General features: G+C 43.3%; 1 protein-coding gene across 4 annotated transcripts in view; it reads right to left on the bottom strand.

Moving 5' to 3' along the window:
* The window catches only part of LOC134542352 (neural-cadherin-like), a 383,455-nt gene that overhangs the window by 17,063 nt on the left and 344,845 nt on the right, over positions 1–21,547 (bottom strand). For all 4 annotated transcript variants that reach the window (XM_063386525.1, XM_063386533.1, XM_063386538.1 and 1 more), the window contains 6 exons: positions 21,259–21,401; positions 13,704–13,964; positions 12,094–12,444; positions 7,937–8,050; positions 6,565–6,751; positions 5,998–6,187 (listed from right to left, as the gene is read on the bottom strand). In XM_063386525.1, coding sequence (XP_063242595.1) covers positions 5,998–6,187; positions 6,565–6,751; positions 7,937–8,050; positions 12,094–12,444; positions 13,704–13,964; positions 21,259–21,401 — 1,246 coding nt within the window. The remainder of the gene's footprint in view (positions 1–5,997; positions 6,188–6,564; positions 6,752–7,936; positions 8,051–12,093; positions 12,445–13,703; positions 13,965–21,258; positions 21,402–21,547) is intronic.

Genomic DNA, 21,547 nt, shown 5'->3' with positions numbered 1-21,547 from the left:
TCAAGCTGTGGACATATTTTGGGTATGACCTACCAGTGAAAGGGGAGGCACAAGTGGAAGTTGAATATAAGGAACAGTGCAGCCGACTTCAGCTATTAGTGGTGGACTCGGGTCAACAGCAGCTTCCATCACTATTGGGAAGGGATTGGCTTGGTCATATTCAGTTGGACTGGAACGGTATTACTGCAGTGAGTGTTAGCCAGAGACATCTGGGGCTGGTACAGGAGGAAGTGCTAAGGGGGTTGCTGGATAAGTATGCGGGAATATTTAGTGGGGCGTTTGGAGAAATTAAAAATTTTGTGGCTAATTTTACACTCAAGGAGGGGGCCTCACCAGTTTTCCTCATGGCAAGGACTGTACCATTTGTACTTCGAGACAAGGTGGACAAGGAGCTGCAGAATTTGGAGAAACAGCACATATTGGACAAAGTGGAATACAGCAGCTGGGCGAGCCCACTGGTCATTGTCCCAAAGGCGAACGGCGAAGTAAGAGTTTGTGCAGATTTTAAGGGGACGGTGAACCCTAGAATTGAACTAACACGCCAGCCACTCCCAGGCATTGATGATGTGTTTGCATCCGTAGCTAATGGTAGGGTGTTTAGTGTACTGGATCTGTCTAATGCTTACCAGCAGTTGGTCGTGGGGAAGGAATCACAGGAATTGGTGACAGTGAACACCCATAGGGGCCTGTATAGATATCGTAGGATGCCGTTAGACTTGTCGAGTGCTCCTGGTATATTTCAAGCGGTGATAGAGCAGATGTTACAGGGTATTCCAGGAGTGGTGGCATATCTCGTTGACATTCTGATTACGGGGGTTCAGTGGAGGAGGGGTTGGAGCGACTAGAAGCAGTGTTGGCGAGGTTGCAAGAACAGGGTGCACTGGTTAAGAAACAAAAATGCCATTTCTTGAAGGAAGAAGTTCAATTTTTGGGGTATGTTATAAGTAGGGAAGGTATTCGGCCGGCAGACGATCTACAAGAGGCAATTCAAAAGGCACCGGTACCTACCACGGTGACACAGTTGAAGGCGTATTTAGGCTTAATCAATTTCTATGCCAGATTTGTTCAGGGAATGTCAGGCAAGCTGAAACCGCTGTACAATTTATTGGCAGAAGGAGCAGCATTGACATGGGATGCCAACTGTCAAAATATTTTTGAGGAAAGTAAGGAATGGATACTTTAGGCTCCAGTGTTAGTGCCCTTTGACCCACAGAAACCACTAATTGTAGCTAGTGATGCCTCACAATATGGAGTGGGTGCAGTATTGTCGCACAGGATGCCAGATGGCACAGAACGGCCCATTTGCTTTGCGTCTAAAACCCTTTCCAAGGCAGAGCAGGGTTATTGCCAATTGCAGGAGGCGTTGAGCATCATCTTTGCAGTACAGAAGTTCTACAAATACTTATATGGTCACCATTTCACACTGTATATGGATCATCGCCCGTTGACGATTTTTGGACCAAAGAAGGCAGTTCCATCTTTGGCCACAGCCCGGTTACAGAGGTGGGCTCTTCTCCTGACGACCTATAACTATTCATAGAATACAAAAAAGGAGAAGACATGGGTAATGCGGACGCTTTGTCAAGGTTACCACTGGCCTACGAGCAGTCAGTGGAACAAACAGTTTTCCTGGTGCAACGGGACATCCCAATCAAAGCGGAGGAGATTGCGAAGGAAACAGAAAAGGATGATGTCTTGAAAAGGGTAAAAAACTATACCATGTATGGATGGCCACAGCATAATGGGGTGGCAAGTATGAAACCTTACGTCACCAGAAGGGATGAGTTAGCGATAGAAGATAATTGTATTATGTGGGCGGACAGGGTTGTGGTTCCACAGGTATTGAGAGAAACAGTGTTGCAGATGTTGCACGAGGGTCATCCAGGAGTAGTGCGGATGAAGATGCTGGCTAGGAGTTATGTTTGGTGGCCAGGTATGGATAACGAGATTGAGGATACAGTAAAGAAATGCACAGCCTGCCAACTAACTAGGCATAGCATACCACAGAAGTCTTGGGTGCCGTGGCCGGAAGCTTGTTGTCGAGTGGGGGAACGAGTGCATGTGGACTTTGCTGAAAGGGAGGGAAAACGGTTGTTGATCTTGGTTGATGCCTATTCTAAGTGGGTGGAAGTATGGCCAATGCAGATTACGGTGGCAGAGAAAACAATTGAAAAGTTGCAAATGGCTTTTGCAGCATATGGCTTGCCGGAAAGCCTGGTGGCGGATAATGGGCCTCAGTTTCGCTTGGAGGAATTTCAGCAGTTTTGCAAGGCAAATGCCATCTGGCAAATGCCATCTACCTGAAGTTGACACCACCGTTCCACCCCGAATCCAATGGAGCAGCGGAGAGAACAGTGCAGTCAGTAAAAACAGCCCTTCTGAAGCAAGCAGTGGAGAATGATCTAACGGGAGGGACACTCTCCCTGCAGCATACATTGGATAAGTGGTTATTTGCATATCGCAACACACCTCACACCACAACGGGGAAGACCCCAGCGGAAATGTTCTTAAAAAGGAAGCCTCGTACACAATTGTTGTTGGTGAAACCAAACTTGCCAGAATATCAAAAAAAAAGCCAAGAAGGCCGAGAGGAGGGCCAGGACTCAGGTTTAGTGTACACGATCTGGTCTGGGTAAAGTGCGTCAGAGGAGAACAGACTCGGTGGATACTTGTAAGGATTGTAGAGGTGGTGAGCATGGTTACACATAGAGTCAAAGTAGTGGAAATAATAAGATTTTGCCATCAGGATCACTTAAGGAGGAGTCACTTGCAAGAGGAGATACAATTCCGGAGCCGGAAGGGGGCAGCAGGGGCAGTGAGTGGTACCGAACCGAGGAAAATCCAGGGGGAGGAGACATCGGAAGTGGGGGCAGCATCTCCGCCAGGGGGACCAACGACAACGCGAGCAGCAGCAGCAGAAGGAGCAGTGGAGAACCGGATAGAAGAAAGACCAAGCGAAGCTCCGAGCACAGTAGAAGATAGTGAAGGGGAAGAGTTTAGGGGCTTCGGTGAAGAAATGGAAGTTTTACCCACCCCAAAATTGTTGGCACAAAGGTGCAGTGGGAGGGTGAGGCGCCCCCCTAAGCAGTGGCAACAATGATGGTAGGGGAGGTTCTGAAGTGAGCAGAAGTGAGCAGAAGTGATAAACAGTGTGGTTGGGGGGGGGGGGGGGGCGACTAATTTAGTAGGGAGTGTAGTATAGATGGATTAGCAAGTGGGTTTTCGGAGGTTGGCGAGACTGAGTCTGGGAAGATGGTGGATAAGCGCAGTACATAACAATGTTGTATATGGAGGTAAGTAGATATTACCAAGGATAACAAATTAGTTTGAGGATTCTTTAATTTTTGGGTGATCTATGGTGTTAATTAGTAGAACTGAAGGAAAGTTGAATTTGTTTATAGCTATTAAAATACCACCACCACATTCTTTCGTCATCAACAAAGGATCTCTGTCATTCCTAAAGATAAGAAAATTGTCCGTGAAGTAGTGTGAATTTAGATTAAGGTGACATCGTCCCGGGCGGCGCCCTTCTGAGCCCGATTTGCCACCATCTCTCCCCTTACACGCTGCGAGTCCCCTCCTTCCACCACCACCACCCTCTACAACCGCCCGCCGAAGTTTGTGTGTGTGTGCGTGTGTCGGCCCATGCTCACCGATGTGACGTCAGTGCTCCGCTCCCGAGAGTTGCCGAGCGAGGACGAACGGGCAGTGAGTCGCGAGCGCTGCGAGAGGAAGGAGCTTCATGCACCTGTCATCGTTTTTGGAGCTTCTGAGTGATACAGGGGGAACAGGCCTCGCCACACACGGGCTATCTTACGACCCTGAGAACAGAGTAGCTGGGTCCACATGCCTGTTATACATGTGGTGGCGCCCTAAACTTCGACGAGCACTTCACCCCCCATTGCGGTAGCAAAGGTTATTAAACCAGGTTTCCGCTAGACAGAGTGATGTCATAGTGAGAGCTAAGAATATTATCAAAAAATTCTGTAGATTTGGTTTAAGACCTCTTACATTTTGATAAAAGAATTCCCACTCCTTAAGATTAGAATGCACAGAAGACTTTCAAGATGCTTCCCCAGGCACCACATTAGGAACTGATGCCGTTTAGAGGCAATGTTTTAGGGATAGGACTTCCTGAGTGAACAAGATTAATAGATGTAGAGATAGTGCTGATAAATTTGTTGGGATAGAGTTTGCTGTAAAAGGGGCTTATTAAACATCCGCTAGGCCAAAACAATGTTATTAATCCAAATAAAGTCTTCTTAAGAACTGATATATGAAATGAAGCATAAGAAACGTACTTTGTCTGGAGTTTCACAACTTTTACATGTGAAAAATTTAGCTCTTTGGAGATGTATTCGGCAATTTCTTGTTCTTGAATATCAGGATCAAAACAGGTGCCTTAGTTATTTTTACCGCTGGTTTGGCGACAGTTTTAAGGTGGAAATGTTTTTGATGCCCATTTACATGAGAGTTTTTTTCCGTTCTTGCTCATGTGATTCAATGATGGTTGGGTTTATCTTGGACTTGCACTTGTGTTGCAGTAGAGTGAACCTTTCTTGGTCTTGGTCAATAAGCTGGGTGGTGAAACTGCTTCTGATGTCATGCTTTTCTTGCTGTGATGAAAGTAGGTCAAAAATAGAACTACCCACTTGAGCAACCACGATTCTCAACACGTTCAAAGAATTCTTGCTGTTCTAAGAATTCTTAACTAGTTGACTGAAGGACTAGTCATTTCCATTTTTAATGTTCAAACTTTGCTTGATCTCTGCAGATTCAAATCTCGAATCAATGAGCAGGATCTTGAAAATAAGATTTTCATTTTTCAAGGTCATTGACCTTGGAACAAGAGGTTCACAGTTTTTTTTTTTTAAATCATTCATCTTGTGGACTTCCAAAATGAGTGCAGTTTTTACAAAAGGCATTGACAAAGAGTAGCTTGCCGCCTCTTTCTCCGTGGCAATGGGAGGGGTGAAAAAATAAAATACAACAGACAAAAGGGCAACAACGGTATAAGAAAACAGCAGTCTTCTGCTTAGTCTTTTTGTTACGTAGTGTGGGAAATGGAGGGTTCGAAAATAAGGAGGAAGTGGTCCGCCTCACACCCTCCTGTAGTAAATAGACAAAGGAGAACCGAGGGTCAACATCAGTGCTGTATTTCTTAACGCATGAATAAGCTGAGATGTGGAATACACAGACTTCACTTGCATTCATGGGACTCTACTGAAGACAGTTATCAAATGCAACCTTCATTTGAGGGTGACCCTTATGGTGAAAATTTTAGATTTATAAGCCCAAAATTAAACGTGCTACTTGTATGCCAGGGGTGACCCTTATACGGGTAAATACGGTATCTTGCCCCTGGCTGCGCCCCTGATCTTGGTCCAAAAGTACACAAAATTTATCTTTAACATTGCCTAACACATGCCCATTTCAAATACCAACCAGTGGCTTTTAAGAATTTGTACTTATTGTAGCATAACAGTATCTAACTTAGTGACTAGACAAAAGCAGTACAATAATATTAATTTAGGAATTTATTCAATGATTAATTATCATAGCTAACAATAAGAAAAATAGAATCCTTTTAATGCACGTTTAATTAAATAAATAAAATAAATATATATTGATTCCAGCTATCAAGGAAAACATTTGATCAGTGAAAATCATGATTTATCTGACCTCTCTACAGTACAGTGTTTCCTGTTTTATAGTGAGTTACATTTCATAAGTACATTTTCACAGTCATTTTTTGAAGAAAACATACATATTCTCATCTGTATCTATAGAGCATCTTATTACAACTTGTTTTAAATATTTTATATAAATTTTTCTTTGGTACCTATTCCTGTTAAAACTATATTGGCATAATGTAGCAAAATTGCTAATTTGGCATAGCCATGGTCCCGAATATGCCTGGCTTAAGACATTTCACTGTACCACAAGTTTTTACCAATGCTGTCAATTCTTATATGACTGCACCAAGAGTTGACTTACGTGCACTCGTACTCGTTCCACAGATCCACGCACTCAAATGGGTCGGGGCAGATGACGTTCGCGCAGGGCTTGTTGGACGGGCAGTTCCTCTCGAGGTTCCTGGCCATCGTGGCCTGTCCCCACTGGGTGCCGTTCATCGCCGGCGGCAGGGGCAGGTGCTTGCCCTCCAGTCTGATGTCGTCCAGGCACCCTGCAGCAGGAACACATCACCAACCCCTGCTTCTGTGTGCCGGTCAGAGTCGCAAATTTCCCTTCTGCACCGCAGCACAATGAGAGTTGGCTTGCTACGCATGAAAATTCTGGTGCACAAAACTTATACTTATCTTGCAGAGAAAATTAATGATTAGCATCTGTTCATTTAAGAAATACAAATTATTTATTTATTCACCTGAACTGTAAACTTCAAATTCATTTGGAATTTGTCAACGACACTTTCGCCGAAACTGTCCGCTATTTTTTTGCTATTTGACAGAATTCTAAAAAAAAAAAAATGTCTAGGGACTACTAATTTAACATGACACCTTAGAGCAATGTTGGTAGTTAGAGCGGGCTCTTTGCTCAGCTGACCTTTCTGGTAGTCAGCGTACACTTCGAAGGTGCGAACTCCCGTGTACTCGGCTTTACCGCCGGCGTACACCCCTTCCTGCTTGTCCACAAGCAGCCACTGATGACCTTCGAACATGAAGGTTTCGTTGTATCTGCGGCCCTCTCCCCCGTCGAGCTCCAGCATGGCGGCGGAACCGTACCGCGACACCTGTCCGTCACGAGGAAACACACAGGCATCAGTGGAGTGTTGGCAAGCATGGATAAAAATTAGGAATGGAGAGCTGGTTCAACTCCTCAAACCTTCGAATACCATTGACTCTCTAGTATTTTTAAGATTTGAGATTCATGGGGAAAAAAAATCTAACAAAAATGTAAAAATTATTTCTAACCCTGACAACTCTTAAGTTTACTTGGTCGATATGTGTTTTGCTTCGTAACTAATAAGTGTTTCTCAGGATGTTTTTATAGTACCTATGTAATTACTTCAATAAAATTTAAATATATATATATATATTGATGAAAAGAAACACAGTTTGTGAAACTTACATTTATAGTCTAGAATATTTCAAAACAACAGTTGATTTTTTTTATTTTCTTATACATTTTAGATCTTTGACCTTGAGACCTAGATTTGAGTACTCTTTGTGTTTTTAATTAAAGAAAATTGGAATTTGACCCCTTACTAATCAAAATACTGATCATTAAAGGTTTAAGGTGACATGATCTTCAAAACTTAAATTGGGCTCTGAACCACCGAGTCATATTATAGTCTGACCACAGTAAAGATAAGGACTGCCACTTTAAAAAATTTTGTTTATAAGTACTATGTAATTTTTCAATGTACGCTATGCCTGGCACTACCTGTGTTAACATTTGAAAGTCTCTAAAATAATTTTAAGGAAGTCTGTTTTATTAATGAGTAGGCAACTTAAGTTAATATCTTAGCTGTTCTATTGGTAACACAAAAAAATATTTTTATTAGAGTAAACAGTTATGTTTGACACAGTTACTGGTACTCTTCTGTGACCAACTCAGTGCACTGTGGGATCCTAACAAACAAAAAGTCTTGTTTTGTAAGAATGTCAGAAATTGCTGTAATTGCAGCCTTGTGTATGTAGTTTAATTTTAAACAATAAACTAATCACCAATAAAATTATACCATATAAATATTTTCATACAGCAGATGGATAGCTTACATAATGAAAGTCGCATCAGAGTTGACGACCAAAAATGTTAATTTAATCATACTAATCAATTTTAGATTAAAATTAATCCAATAATGGGCAAAAATATATATTTTTTTTTTTTCAAATGTTACTTAAAGAATTTTCAAGCTAGCGAGATTGCTCTTTAACTCTGTGAGTTCACGTGATCCAAACCAGTTTCACAATACCTTTGCTGTGTGCCATTGACCGTCATGGACTGTTATGGCACTAAGCCAGATGTCCTTTTCTTCTGTCCTCAAACTGTTCAGGTTATAACGGAAGTGAAGGCGACTGTCTTTGATCTGAAAATAATTTACAGTTTCAGAATTATCACTGACAAAGTATTAACATGAATAATTTTTTAAAGTTAGATATGAGTAAAGACTATAAAAAAAAAACCTTGTTCATAAATTATAAATTTCATATTATTTCAGGGGAACCTAAAAATATATACTTTAAAGTGAGAAATCCTTTATAGGGAAGTACATTGTTTTTCACTGTATTAGGGATGGTTAATGCAAACATAAAAAAATTATGAAAAGAAATAACTTGATTTTTCCACTAGAATAATACTAATGTTCTCTCCTTTGTTCAGTTTAGAATGGGAAAAACAACTGAAAAAGTACGTACATATAATTCAAAATGATGGTACATAAAGCTCTTTAAAGGATACTTCGAAAAATTTGTTGCTTTCTGCTGATATAAGTGCTTGTGTGAGAAGCACAGCAATTAAAAAAAAAATTTTGTACCACCGATGTACCTACCCTAAAATGATATATTATTACTAGAGACATGAAAAAATAGCATTTGCTATAAAGCGAAAAATAACGCGAATTTCGGCCTTTTATTTTGAATAATGTGAATTTCAGTCATTTGTGCTAAAAACGTGAATTTTAGCATTTTGTTTGGTGTTCTATTTTTTTTATTTCAATTTCATTAGTACACTTTGACTGCCATTTACTTAATATTAAACCAATTAGGCAATTACTTAAAGTACCGTATAATTATGCAACCCGTTCTTAGTATCAATTACAATGAAAATAAAAGTCGTGAAGCAGAACCAAATCACGTAAGCGTAATTATCACCATTTGCCACAAACACTGCGTGGCAACGTGCGTGCCGAGCTATTGAATGTAGTTCTTTTGACACGAGACAGAGTACGCACTGTGTATGCGATCCAGCTATCGAAGTTAGACAACATGCGCGCACTCTGCACAGACACCAAATCAACTAGCTGGACTAGCTCTTGGTTCCTTGGATGTTTGGTGTTTGTTTTAGTTTTGTATTATGCGTACTGCAGAGTGGCGATGGTTGTGGAGTTGATATTTTTTATAAATTTTTTATAAATCCATTTGAGGTATTTTGTTACATAAGGACTGGAGCACGAATGCAGACGTTAGTACGGTTGTACTGTAGGCGGATGTTATCTACTCTGTGGGCAAACGTTTTGTTTACTTTTTTCACTCGTTGGCAAATACGGTAAAATGATAGTAGTACTTACAGAAAGAATTTTTTTTATTTATAAACAGCAGTGGTAGCAATTGTTCTACTATCTAGAAACAAGCTCATGGTCTGTTAAAATGACCTAGAAATAAAGATTCAAAATATTATGTACCAGGACTAGGTTTTCATTGTGTGTTATTTTTGCGTCCACGATGCCGAAACCAACGGTGCATGTACAGCAACGAGCAGCCGTGTTCAAAAGTGAAGGACTTTATGCCTCTGATTCTCAAACTCTTATGTGCCGTTTTTGTAACTGTGTAATTTCATATGAAAAGAAATATGCCGTGATAAAACATACAAAAACACAAAAACACATCAACCTTTCGAAAAAACAAAACTCTTCTGAAAATAAAAGTATGATTCAAACATCTGTACTTGCCAACCTACATAGTGCAAAAAGGAGGAAATTGGCAGTTGACAATCTTGCAGTTAAAACTACTGAGGCTTTCTCAAAAGCCAACATTCCTTTGGAAAAGCTGGATGATCCTAATTTAAGAGAATGGATGAATGAGTTTATTGAAGGTAAGTTTAATTTCAAATCTGTGACAACTAGGCATGTAGTTCTGTAAAGGATTGAGAAAATAGGGAATTTTAATTGCATTTTCTTCACATGTTTGTTTTAGGGGCTGGAGACTTGCCTTGCGTTAGATCTCTTAGGGAAACATATGTTCCTGTGATAGCACAAGCACACTTCGATGAAATAAAACAATTAGCACAGCATAAATGTGTTGATATTCTGTGTGATGAGACTACGGATTCCAAAGGGAGATGTGTGTTTGTGGTGCTTTTTAAGATTCAGTCAAACAGTTTAACAAATCCAGTGGTAAAGGTAGCTGCAGTAAACATTCTGGAGAAAGCAGATGCTACAACATGTTCCCAGGCCATTCTTGAGTGTATTAATAAATACAGTGTCAATTTCATGGACATTCAAGCAATTGTCACCGACTCAGCACGTTACATGACGAAATGTGTCACATCGTTGCAGGTCCTTTTTGGAGAGCACGTTGACCATGTTCAATGCTGGGCCCACAAACTAGCTTTGATAGGCAATTGCTTTTCCATTGGACTGAAAGAAGTAAATGAGGCTGTAGTAAAGGTGAAAACTGCGTTTATTAATACACAGAAAAGGAAACATCATTATTTGCAGTATCTATCAGAACATACAACTAAAGCTGCAAATTTGTTTCCAATGCCAGTAACAACATGCTGGAACTCGTGGTTCAGAGCAGTGTTTTATTTGGCAGAATATTTGGTTGACATTGTTAATTTCTTCAAGCTAGATGAAATGAAGGCTATCAACAATAGTGGTATTCACTATGTAGCTGGTGTTTCAGAAAAAGATGTGGCAATTGTTCTTGCTCAGTGCATATTTGTGAAAACTCACGCAGCTGATATTGTAAGCCTTCTCACAAAGCTTGAAGGTTCGCAGTACCCGACAGCACATTCCCTTTATGGGTATTTGAGTGATTTACTGAAAGGCTTCGAGGGCACATCAAAAGGTGTATTTGACTCCCCTTTTGAAACTTTCATGTCAGAATCATCTCTTACGACAAGCGACAAAGCACAAGTGAAACATAAATGTCAAAACTCATCAGCTCTTGCAATGACCAAACTTCAAAGTCTGATGAACAGTGATCCAAGTGCACACATCTTCAAAGCCATTAGCAAGCTGTTTAGTCCCAAAAACATTTTGCTAAATGAAACAAAAAGTGTTTTGTCTGTTTTTGACAACATCCCTGCATTTAATGGTGTGGACAATTCAGTTAGGTACAAAGGCTACGAATTCCTTAAAGAAGCTGTTCAGGATGCTGTCAAACATGAAAATGAACCGGATGTAGCAAAATTGCTGATGGCTTTGGGAGTGGAACATGAAGTATTCACAAAGGCAGCACTTAAGGCCATTTGGCTGCCCACCAACAATGTTGACAGCGAACGCCTTCTTAGTCACTACAATTTGGTGGTTACTGACAGGAGACAAAATTTAAAAGAAGAGAATATAGAAACATTTACCATGCTTTCATTTGATAGCTAATTTTGAGTGTTTGCAAGTAGATAAAACAATGACAATATTTGCTTAGCTGGTGAAATGGTTGCATCTGTACTCTGTGTGTGTTGATTTATACTCATTGTTTTTAGTTTTGTGAATTCAACAGTTTTTCGAATGTAGTAATGATTTTTTATTGTATGAACTCTTCATCCTTAACGGAAAAAAAAGGTAAATACCATACAAAAATAACACCTATTTTCAATGAAAATAACACCTATTTCCAAGAAAAATAACACATATTTCTTAAAAAAAATAAAACCTACATTTTCAGGTCTCTAATATTATTACTATCCCTACAAAAAAATTTAATTAGATTATACATAAAATTAGCATGTGTACATTCCAGGGGCATAGCCAGGTTTTTTTTTTTAGGGGTTCAACCCCCCCCCCCCCCCCCCCAGCACCAAATCTTTAATTAATTTCTTGTTTATCACTCAAACAAATTTCATATTAAAATTAATAAAAATTTTACCATTACAATATTTTAATTTAAGTACCGAAAACTGCTAAAATAGCACTATTTTACACCTTAAAATCCAAATTTTCCCGGGGGAGGACCCCCGGACCCCCCGCTTTAATACGGTGGGGGGGGAGGGGGGGCCATGCTTCTTAACACCCCCCATACACAAATCCTGGCTATGCCACTGGTACATTCAGTATGTGTAAGTGCAGTACACATTCTAATATTTATCGATCTGTTATGCATAAGGAAATAGAAAAAAAAAAATATTGCATGATTTAGAAGTGATATAAAATCTGTGATGTAGCTAATAGTTTAATTAGTGCAGACTCACCTCCAGGATGCCGTACTCGCGGTTGTGCTGGTCGCTGACGCGGAACAGCTCGCCGTGCTCCTCGCGCGTGCGGAAGCGCAGCTGCACGCGCGTGGAGAAGCGGTCGGGCTCGAAGGACAGCGCGTACTTGACGTAGCTCTGGGGGCGGAAGGTGGTGGGCACCGTGCGCGTCTGGCAGCCGGGCCCCGTCCAGCCCGGCTCGCAGCGGCAGCGGGGCTCCGCGAAGGTGCCCACGCAGGTGCCGTGGTCCCAGCAGCGCAGCGTCGCCTCGTGGCTGTTGCACAGGTCCTCCGCCTGCGGGCAGCTGGGCACGCTGTTGCGCGTCATGCCCGGGTGCGCCAGGTCGTACAGCTGTGGGCAACACGGCACGTGTCAGCTCGCTGCGGGATAACCTGCAGCTCACAAGTCATCAACCACGACTGGTCACAAAGTCAAGAAAAGGACCTAGAACAAACAGACACAAAATTGTGTTTAACAGCAGCCTATTGCTAACTTTCATTTTTTTTTTTCGATGCCTCACTTTGGTCTTTAATCACACATTAAATATAACAACAAACAGGTATCTGCAGGTCACAAGTCGTGAACGACGACTGGTCACAAAGTCAAGAAAAGGACCTAAAACAAACAGACGCAAAATTGTGTTTAACGGCAGCCTATTGCTAACTTTCATTTTTTTTTTTGATGCCTCACTTCGGTCTTTAATAACACATTAAAATATACAAAAAGTTGGAGACTGTCCGATAAATCAATTATCTCTTAAAAGGTTTCATTTTTTCCAACGTAACATCAGCATGTTCCTATGAATAGTAGATATATATTCCGCAATATGTTTAGTTTCACTAACGATGTATAAAAATTACCCTGTGATGCACAATAATTACGTGAAAATTTTATTTAAAAAGGTCCTTAAAAATTATTGAAATTGGTTCACTAGGTATTTGTAGTCATCCTGTAAAATGGCGGTCCTACAAAACATTTCCTACAATATCTTTCATGTGAACAGATAAAAGGTCAATGGGAAAAATAAAATTAAATAAACAAAACATATTTTTTTTAAATTTAAGTTAAGTTTACAACAGACCACTATGAGAAAGCACATGAAATTCATTTCAGTTTTCTGCTACCTATACACTAAACACAATCAACCACAGAATAATTAAGAGAAAAAAAGTTGGCATTCAAAAACTTACAAATAGGTATTAGGTATGAAATAGGCATTCTCATATTAGACCAAGGGCACATTATATGTTAAGGTAGGCATTGAATTAATGAATAAAAAAAGGTGTACTGAACATTTCAAAGTCATTTCACCCATGAGGATGTATGGCCAAGTTGCACCAATGAAAATTATTTTGGGGGGAATATCAAAAATTTGTTGTAAAACAAGAAAAATAATTAAACACAAATTCTAATTTTTTTTTAACATGTGACATTAATTATTGTCCCTAAAGTGAAATATTTCATTTAGTATTTTAATGTTGAATTTGCATTAAAACATGATTTTGAGAAAACTAATTTTCTAAAATTTTCTGGGGTAGGACCCTCAGACCATATGGTCAAAGTCCTAGGATAAGTAGTCAGAGGGGAGTAGTGGAGAAATGCCCGCCCACCTTGCTGTTGTGGATGAGGTTCTTGACGCAGCCGTCGAAGCCCTTGCCAACGGGCATGAACTGCCAGCGGTAGTGCGTGGGGTCGAACTGCTCGACGTACAGGCCGCCCACCTGCAGCGGGGCGTTCACGTTGAGGTACTCGTTGAAGGGCGGCACGGCGCCGCGCGCCTGGCAGCTCGAGTCGTCGAACTCGGGCGGGGAGCCGTCCTCCAGCTCAGCCACGTCCGCCGACTTGCAGAAGTCGACGACGAGCCGAACGTTCTGCGCACACCACCGGTCACAGACATGGCACGGGCACGCGCGATACAGTTTAGACAGGCTGTCTGCAGGTCACAGAAGACACAAACGGAATAATGGAAATAAAGGACTGGCCACAAAAGTAAAAAAAAAAAATTCCCGAAGCACACAATAAAACACTGCATGGTGTAACGTTTTCCACCCCCGACTCACGTTTGTTCGGGCGCCATTGGTTGTTGCACAACTCCCCAACCAAAGGGATTTTCCAGCGGTTCAGTGGTTACCGAAAAATGGCTACACAAGAGTTTGTCGCATCACTTCCACTCAACCAACTCGCAACACGTTGATCCAGTCCTTTTTCAGTCTCGCTTCCTTCCTCCTCCCCTGTGCACCTTACACCCCCGTTTTCTCACAGCGTCCCCTCCTCCATCTTGACCTTCTTCCTCCTCCGTCCTCCCTTCCGCTGGCAGTCCGTATCCCTCCGCCACACGCCAAATGAGGGAAATTGACTTCACCACTGTTTAGCAAGCTCACTTATTCTAACAAAGTCTAATTTCAGAAAATGTTTAACCACTATTATTGACGTCCTACAAGTTAGTTCACACGCAAAAGTTTCAAGCTAAAAACTAAGTGGATCAGGGCGTAAGAAAGTAGTTCCTAGCCAATAACAGCCCCCTGGCTGTAGACAATACTGCTATCAAAGTTGGAAAAAAGTGGCTTAACTGCCATTTTATCAGGGCATGGGGGTAAGCTGCAGTCCACCTCACAACCCCCCAGATAAAGTCATCCTAATGGGTGACTCTCACAACATTCAGATGGCTTTCTCTCTCAGCAGGCTCACATCAGTCACTGCACTAGTAGCATGATCAACACAAATAACATTCCTCATTCTCCTCTATATAATAACACCACTTATCTACACAGGTTCTTAGTTGTCATGGCTTCTAGTCTCCCACTAGGGTAACCCAACCATGTTGCCCCTACCACATGAGATCCAGTCATGGCCCCTTTCTTTAACACCCTCAAATCACATGTCACAAAAGTAAGGCTTCAGTAACCCTTGATTAAAGATACCCCGCACTTCATTATTTTTGACCCCCACCAGTTCCCAAACATTCGGGCCCACTGCCTTGCTTAACCTGAAAGGTCCCTCATAGAGTAGGTGAAGTTTCTTGGTTTCCTTCTGCAAATAGTTACTTTTCTCACTAACTCTGAGTAATACTAGGTCCCCTACCTGGAATCTCTGAAACGGTTTACTTTGTTGCTGACCCCTCTTTAACGCTGCATGCTTCAAGCGAAGGCGTACTTCTTTCACCCTATCTTCCCTACTCAATTCATCACCTGCAGGAAACACACATTGTCCTGCTAGCTCATCCCGTTGTCTTTCATCTGTCACAATCTCTCGTGGAGAGAACCCGGTCCCACTGTGTACCTGCTCATTAAGCACTCTGTTGATGAGCGGAACTGCATCAGCCCACTTACTATGGCTATCATGGCAGTAGGTCCGCAGCAATCTCCCTATTTCCCGCATGACTCTCTCACTAGGGTTGCTTTGGGGATGTCGGACAGAACTGTGCACTACTTCTGTTCCTGCCCAGGCGCACTCCCATCTCCACATGTCTGATGTAAATTGCGTCCCATGATCGCTAAGCACCCTCTTAGGTACCCCATACTCACTGAAATACTGATTGATCAGCTTGCTAACACAAGCAGCTGCGGTAGCTTTCTTTAATGGATAACAACAGACCAGCTTTGAGAACACATCCAACACTACGAACAGATACTGAACACCGCCCCGACCCTTTGGTAATGGTCCATACAAATCAACTGCGATTAGCTCCCCAGGCCCCTCAGGAATAATCGGCACCCAACTGCCCTCCCAGCTCCTATTCGGATACTTGGCCTTCTGGCATATGTCACAACTCCGTAATATCTTCCTAATACTTTTCTCCATGCTCACCCAGTAGTAGCTATTTGTTGCTAACCACAGAACTTTCTTGGCCCCAAAATGACCATTGCTGCGATGCAAATGCCAAACAAGCCTTTTCACCCAGCACTCAGGAACACATAACTTCCAGTCCACTGTACCTGCCTTTTCCTTTCTAAAAAGTAACCCCCCAGATAAACAATACCACTGCTTTAAATTTTCTGCCCTTGCATTACTTCCCCCCTGACTGGTGGTTTCCAATGATTTGATTACATCACCCCACACATGATCCTCTCTCTGCCGTTCCCCTAGCTGACCGAACTCAGCCACCAAGATCTCGTCTCGCTCCACGGTCATCCCTGCCATCACTGGTCCCGTTCGTGGTTTTTCCTCCAGCATTATCTCCCCCCCCTCTATCACGGTGCGGCTCAACAGATCAGCATCTTGGTTTTCACCCCCCTTCACATACACTATCTCTAGACGATATTCCTGCATTGCTAAACACCAGCGTGTTAGCCGGCTTCCCATTAACTTGCAAGACATAAGGAACGAAAGCGAATGGTGGTCTGATAATACCACAACCGAGCTGCCTAACAACAGATTACGCAGCTTTCCCAAACCCCACACTACGGCCAGACACTCTCTCTCAGTGACTGTATACGCACGCTCCGCAGGGCTCAGCGTCCTACTCAGCAACCCTATAAGCTCCTCTTCCCCCTTCTCGCCTCGTTGAAAGCACTTCACCCCTATTCCGTAACTGGATGCATCAGTGCACAAAAAAAAAGGTTTGCTCATGTTAGGATGCCTTACTATACAGTTGTCAATAAACAAGGCCTTTGCTCGTTCAAAACTGTCTTCACACTCCTGCTCCCACTGCCACTTACAACCTTTCTTTAATAACCTGAGTAATGGTTCCACAGTATCAGCAAATCTTTCGGCAAACCGCCGGTAAAAATTGCACAACCCTAAAAATCCCTTCAGCTCCTTGACTGACTGTGGCCTAGGAAAATCTTTTATTAACTTTACTTTATCAGGGTCCGGTCTGATCCCCTCTGCACTGAGCTGAAACCCCAAAAACTTTACTTCTCTTCTCAGAAACTTTGACTTGGATAACCTCAGTGTCAGGTTCACCTCTCTAAGCCTACACAACAGTTTATCCCAAATCTGTACATGCTGTTCAAACGTCTCTGTGGCAATCAGAACATCATCTACATAAGTATGCACCACTGACTCTAGCTCGGGTCCCAACGAAGCATCCACCGCTCTGCAGAACTCCCCAACGCTATTTGGCAGGCCAAAAGGGAGCACTTTAAATTGATACGACCGCCCTCTGTACAAAAAAGCTGTATACGGCCTATCTTCCTTCTTTAGTGGTACCTGCCAATACCCTTTTGTGAAGTCGGTCGTGCTGATATATTTACTGCCGTAAAATGATTCAAACAGGGAATCAGGTTCGACCGGGCTTTGCCTGTCAGGCACAATATGATCTTTCACCCCCCGGGAATCAACACAAATTCGTACACTCCCGTCGCTTTTCCTTACACACACAAGCGGATTGACAAATGGGCTGTTCCCCCGCTCTATAATACCCTTCTCCACCATTTCTTTGATCTGTCTTTCCACTTCCTCGCTGCATGCTCTAGGTATTGGGTAACTTTTCCCTTTGAATGGGGTGGTTCTGGTCACCGGTATGGTTGCAGTATACTCGGTTGTCAGCCCTGGCTCGTCGCTGAACACATCGCTATAGCGGCGCAGTACTTCCCGCAGCTCCTCTCTCTCCCCTTCGCTCCCCTCCTCACAGGCCGCCAACACACTGTCCAACCTCTCCTCCCAGCCACTCAAGGACACATGGCTCCTGCTTATCTCTTCCCCTCCTACAGCAAGCGCTAGTTCTCTCTCCTCTCTCCCCTTCTCCCACTCCTCTACGTACTGCACTCGCAGCGACCCCCCACCCCGCTCGAACACCGTTGTGCCCTGCAGCATTCTGTATTCTTTAGTGCTGACGAAAATACTCCCTGTCACAAAGCTTACTACTACCTCGTGCGTTGCCATGAAATCAATGCCAATTATTATTTCCTTAGCTAACTGTGGGATGACCAAACAGTTTGCAAAATACTCATCTGGCCCTATCTTGAAATTCAGATATACCTGTTTATTTACTTTCTTGCTTTTTCCCCTTGTTGCTCCTATTATGGTTAACTGCGGCACTGGAAGTACCGGAAACTCATATCCTAACCTGTTTAAGTTCTCCAGAAACTGTTCGCACACACCAGACACTTCTGACCCAGAATCAAACAAGATTGCCACACCCTGGTCTCCTACTTTGCATGCCAGTTCCGGAACGACTCTGCCTTTCACTACAGTTTCTGCCTCGTTTAATAAAAAATTTCTATCATCAGTGAAAATTACATCAATACTATCACGGGTTTCTGCCCGGTCAACAGACTGCCTCCTATCAGTGTGGATCTGCCTAACCTGGCAGCTTAGGCTAGGCGACCCTCTCCGTTTCCCGGAACAGCACCGTCCTTGTGTTCATTGTTTTGATTTCTATCTGTCCTCTCTCCTGCTCCGCGCCCTTCACCGGCTGTCGCCCAGTCTCCCTTCCTTCCACCCCTCCATCTGTCCCTCCCCCCTCCTTGCCACCCCCCTCGCCAGTTGCTGTTGCCATCGGCTGGCCTGCCTTCTTCCCTGCCTTCCCCCCTCACATTCCCGGGGTGACCTTGGGCGTCCCTCCCCTCCTGCGCTACTCCACTCCATCCGTCGCCTCTTTGGCCTCCGCCACTTCCCCCCATCCCACGCTCTAAGCGATGGTCTGTGTCACGATTTCCTGTCCTGTAAAATCCTCCCCCCTTCTCACGCAGCGCACTGAGCCTATCCAACTCCTTCAGCACTTTTCTAAGTTGCTCAATTGTCGTGATTTCCTTGCCCACTAATGCCTCCTGCACCCGCAGTGGTGACTGTGTGTAAATCATGGTTATTATTTCCTCCTCACCTAATGGCGTGTCATAGTACCTGGCTCTTTCTACCACACTACTCAGATGGCTCTCCAGGCTCCCTTCAACACACCGTCCCCGGTACAGTTCAGCTCTATCAGTTCCCTGAATTCTCTTGTCCCAGTATTCCGCGGTAAACTCACGCTCGAAGTCAGCAAAATTTGCCATTCGGTGGTCACAGAGCCTAAGCCAGTTGCTACTACCCCCTGTTATTGACCTCTTGGCCACTACCAATTTCTCCTCACTCCCACAACCATACATAGAAAAAAACTCCTTTAGGTTGCTGGTATGTTTACGCGGGTGTACATTTCCGTTCCCGGTGAACTTCGGTATGTCACGATCGTGGTATTGTGGTGCACAACGTCCGCCCCTACTTGTGTTGTCCTCCCTGGTCTCTCCCCGCTTGTTTACTTCCCCCTGACTTTCACAGGTAGCTGTTTCTACTGCTGCACTTCCCAGCCTGCTTGTTCGACTCCGGTTAACAAGCTCACTTTCCCCTGGCTGCACCCTGACCTCCTGTTCCAGCGCTAACATTTTATTCCCAAGCCTTGTTATTTCCTGGCTATGCTCAGCAACTTGTCCGCTGACCTCCATCCACCTTCCCTCTCCCTGTTCCTGCCCACTCTCTACTACTCTCAGGCGATTTTCAACCTCACCCAAACGCAGTTCACAGGAGTTCTCAAAGCTAATCTGCCTAGCCATCACTTTATCCCCTTCCTCCCTCATTTCTTTTCTGAAAGCACTCATTTCCTCCCGCAATCCAATAAACTGATTATTCTGTTCACGAAATTTGTTCTCCACCGTTAGTTGGAATGATTGCTGACCTTTGATAATTTCCCTCAACATGTCCATAACTTCACTACTTTCGCTACCTTGCGGAGATAGCGGTGTGCTGTCGGCCGCACTGGGTGGGCTAACAACGCTCGCGCCAGCCCCTTCACCATCTCTCTCCCTTCCCCTACTTTCCCCTCCTTCAGCGGTTATCCCCAAATCCTTTTCATTCCCGTTACTCCGTTCTGCGTCACCCCTCGCGCCCCCGCTACGAGTATCTACTGGGGCCATGACTGTCTCCTGTGTTTACAATATTAAACCACTTGCACAAAGGTTATATAACTCCTAATTACGTAACTATGTTTACCCTGATCCACAAAACACTTGAAAGCAGGACAAGAATAACAGGCAGACGGCCATAGTTATAGAACACAAAGGACACCAACTATTGTTTCACAGGAGCTCGGCTCGACGGAAAACCACACCATGTGACAGTTACTTCTTTCCTCCGCAAAACACCACTCCCTCAAAAACCCGCGGAACACAGCTCATCCATCCAGTCTCGTATCGGCACTTCACTCATGTTTGTTATGGCAAATTACACTGACCTTAATCATCCTGTTTCATGAATACCTTACACGCAGCTTCTCCTTTGTTTCTCTTCTCTCGCAGCCATATTTCTCCCTGAATACTTCTTTCTTCAGGTCCCTGTTCGGGCGCCAGCTCAGTTGTAACGTTTTCCACCCCCGACTCACGTTTGTTCGGGCGCCATTGGTTGTTGCACAACTCCCCAACCAAAGGGATTTTCCAGCGGTTCAGTGGTTACCGAAAAATGGCTACACAAGAGTTTGTCGCATCACTTCCACTCAACCAACTCGCAACACGTTGATCCAGTCCTTTTTCAGTCTCGCTTCCTTCCTCCTCCCCTGTGCACCTTACACCCCCGTTTTCTCACAGCGTCCCCTCCTCCATCTTGACCTTCTTCCTCCTCCGTCCTCCCTTCCGCTGGCAGTCCGTATCCCTCCGCCACACGCCAAATGAGGGAAATTGACTTCACCACTGTTTAGCAAGCTCACTTATTCTAACAAAGTCTAATTTCAGAAAATGTTTAACCACTATTATTGACGTCCTACAAGTTAGTTCACACGCAAAAGTTTCAAGCTAAAAACTAAGTGGATCAGGGCGTAAGAAAGTAGTTCCTAGCCAATAACAGCCCCCTGGCTGTAGACAATACTGCTATCAAAGTTGGAAAAAAGTGGCTTAACTGCCATTTTATCAGGGCATGGGGGTAAGCTGCAGTCCACCTCACAATGGGAAACATGGAGACAGGTTAGAAAACAATTTAGGAAATGTAATTCCACTTTAAAACAGGTTTAAAAAATAATAATATTTGAATAATTGGTAGTGGAAAGATAAATTAATTTCAGTGGCCACAAATACTGACAAGAATTTATTGATCGGCAGTCCCAAAGACAAACGAAAACTATGGATGTAGCTGGGATTAAAAATGGTTTTAAACAGAAATTGCTCAGCTGATTTGTCTTTTATATAAGATAATACTTTTATGATGAAAAATAATCAAAATGTTTCAAAAACTTTACGACTACTGAAGATTCTTCAGACAAACCTCAGTATCCCAGAATATGTCGATACGATGCCATTCGCCATCGTCCAAGCTCTTTTTTGTCTTCACCCGCAGTTCCAGAGTGCCAGAACCAAAGTCAATCAGTAGCCTCGGCATCCCCCTCTCTAGCTCCAGTGAGATGAAATCTGGAAGAAGCCAAACATAAAACAGAATCGGTTAGGTCTGGACTTGCAGCAGCTGGGTTCCACATCCAGTTTTGAATCAACGCTGAGGAAAAAAAAAATGCCTCTGCCTGACAAGAACATTGGAGAGGTGGAGTAAACTACAGTAA

This window comes from Bacillus rossius, chromosome 1 (assembly GCF_032445375.1).
Source record: "Bacillus rossius redtenbacheri isolate Brsri chromosome 1, Brsri_v3, whole genome shotgun sequence".
Classification (NCBI taxonomy): Eukaryota; Metazoa; Arthropoda; class Insecta; order Phasmatodea; family Bacillidae; genus Bacillus; species Bacillus rossius.
This window is presented reverse-complemented; position numbering and strand designations above follow the sequence as displayed.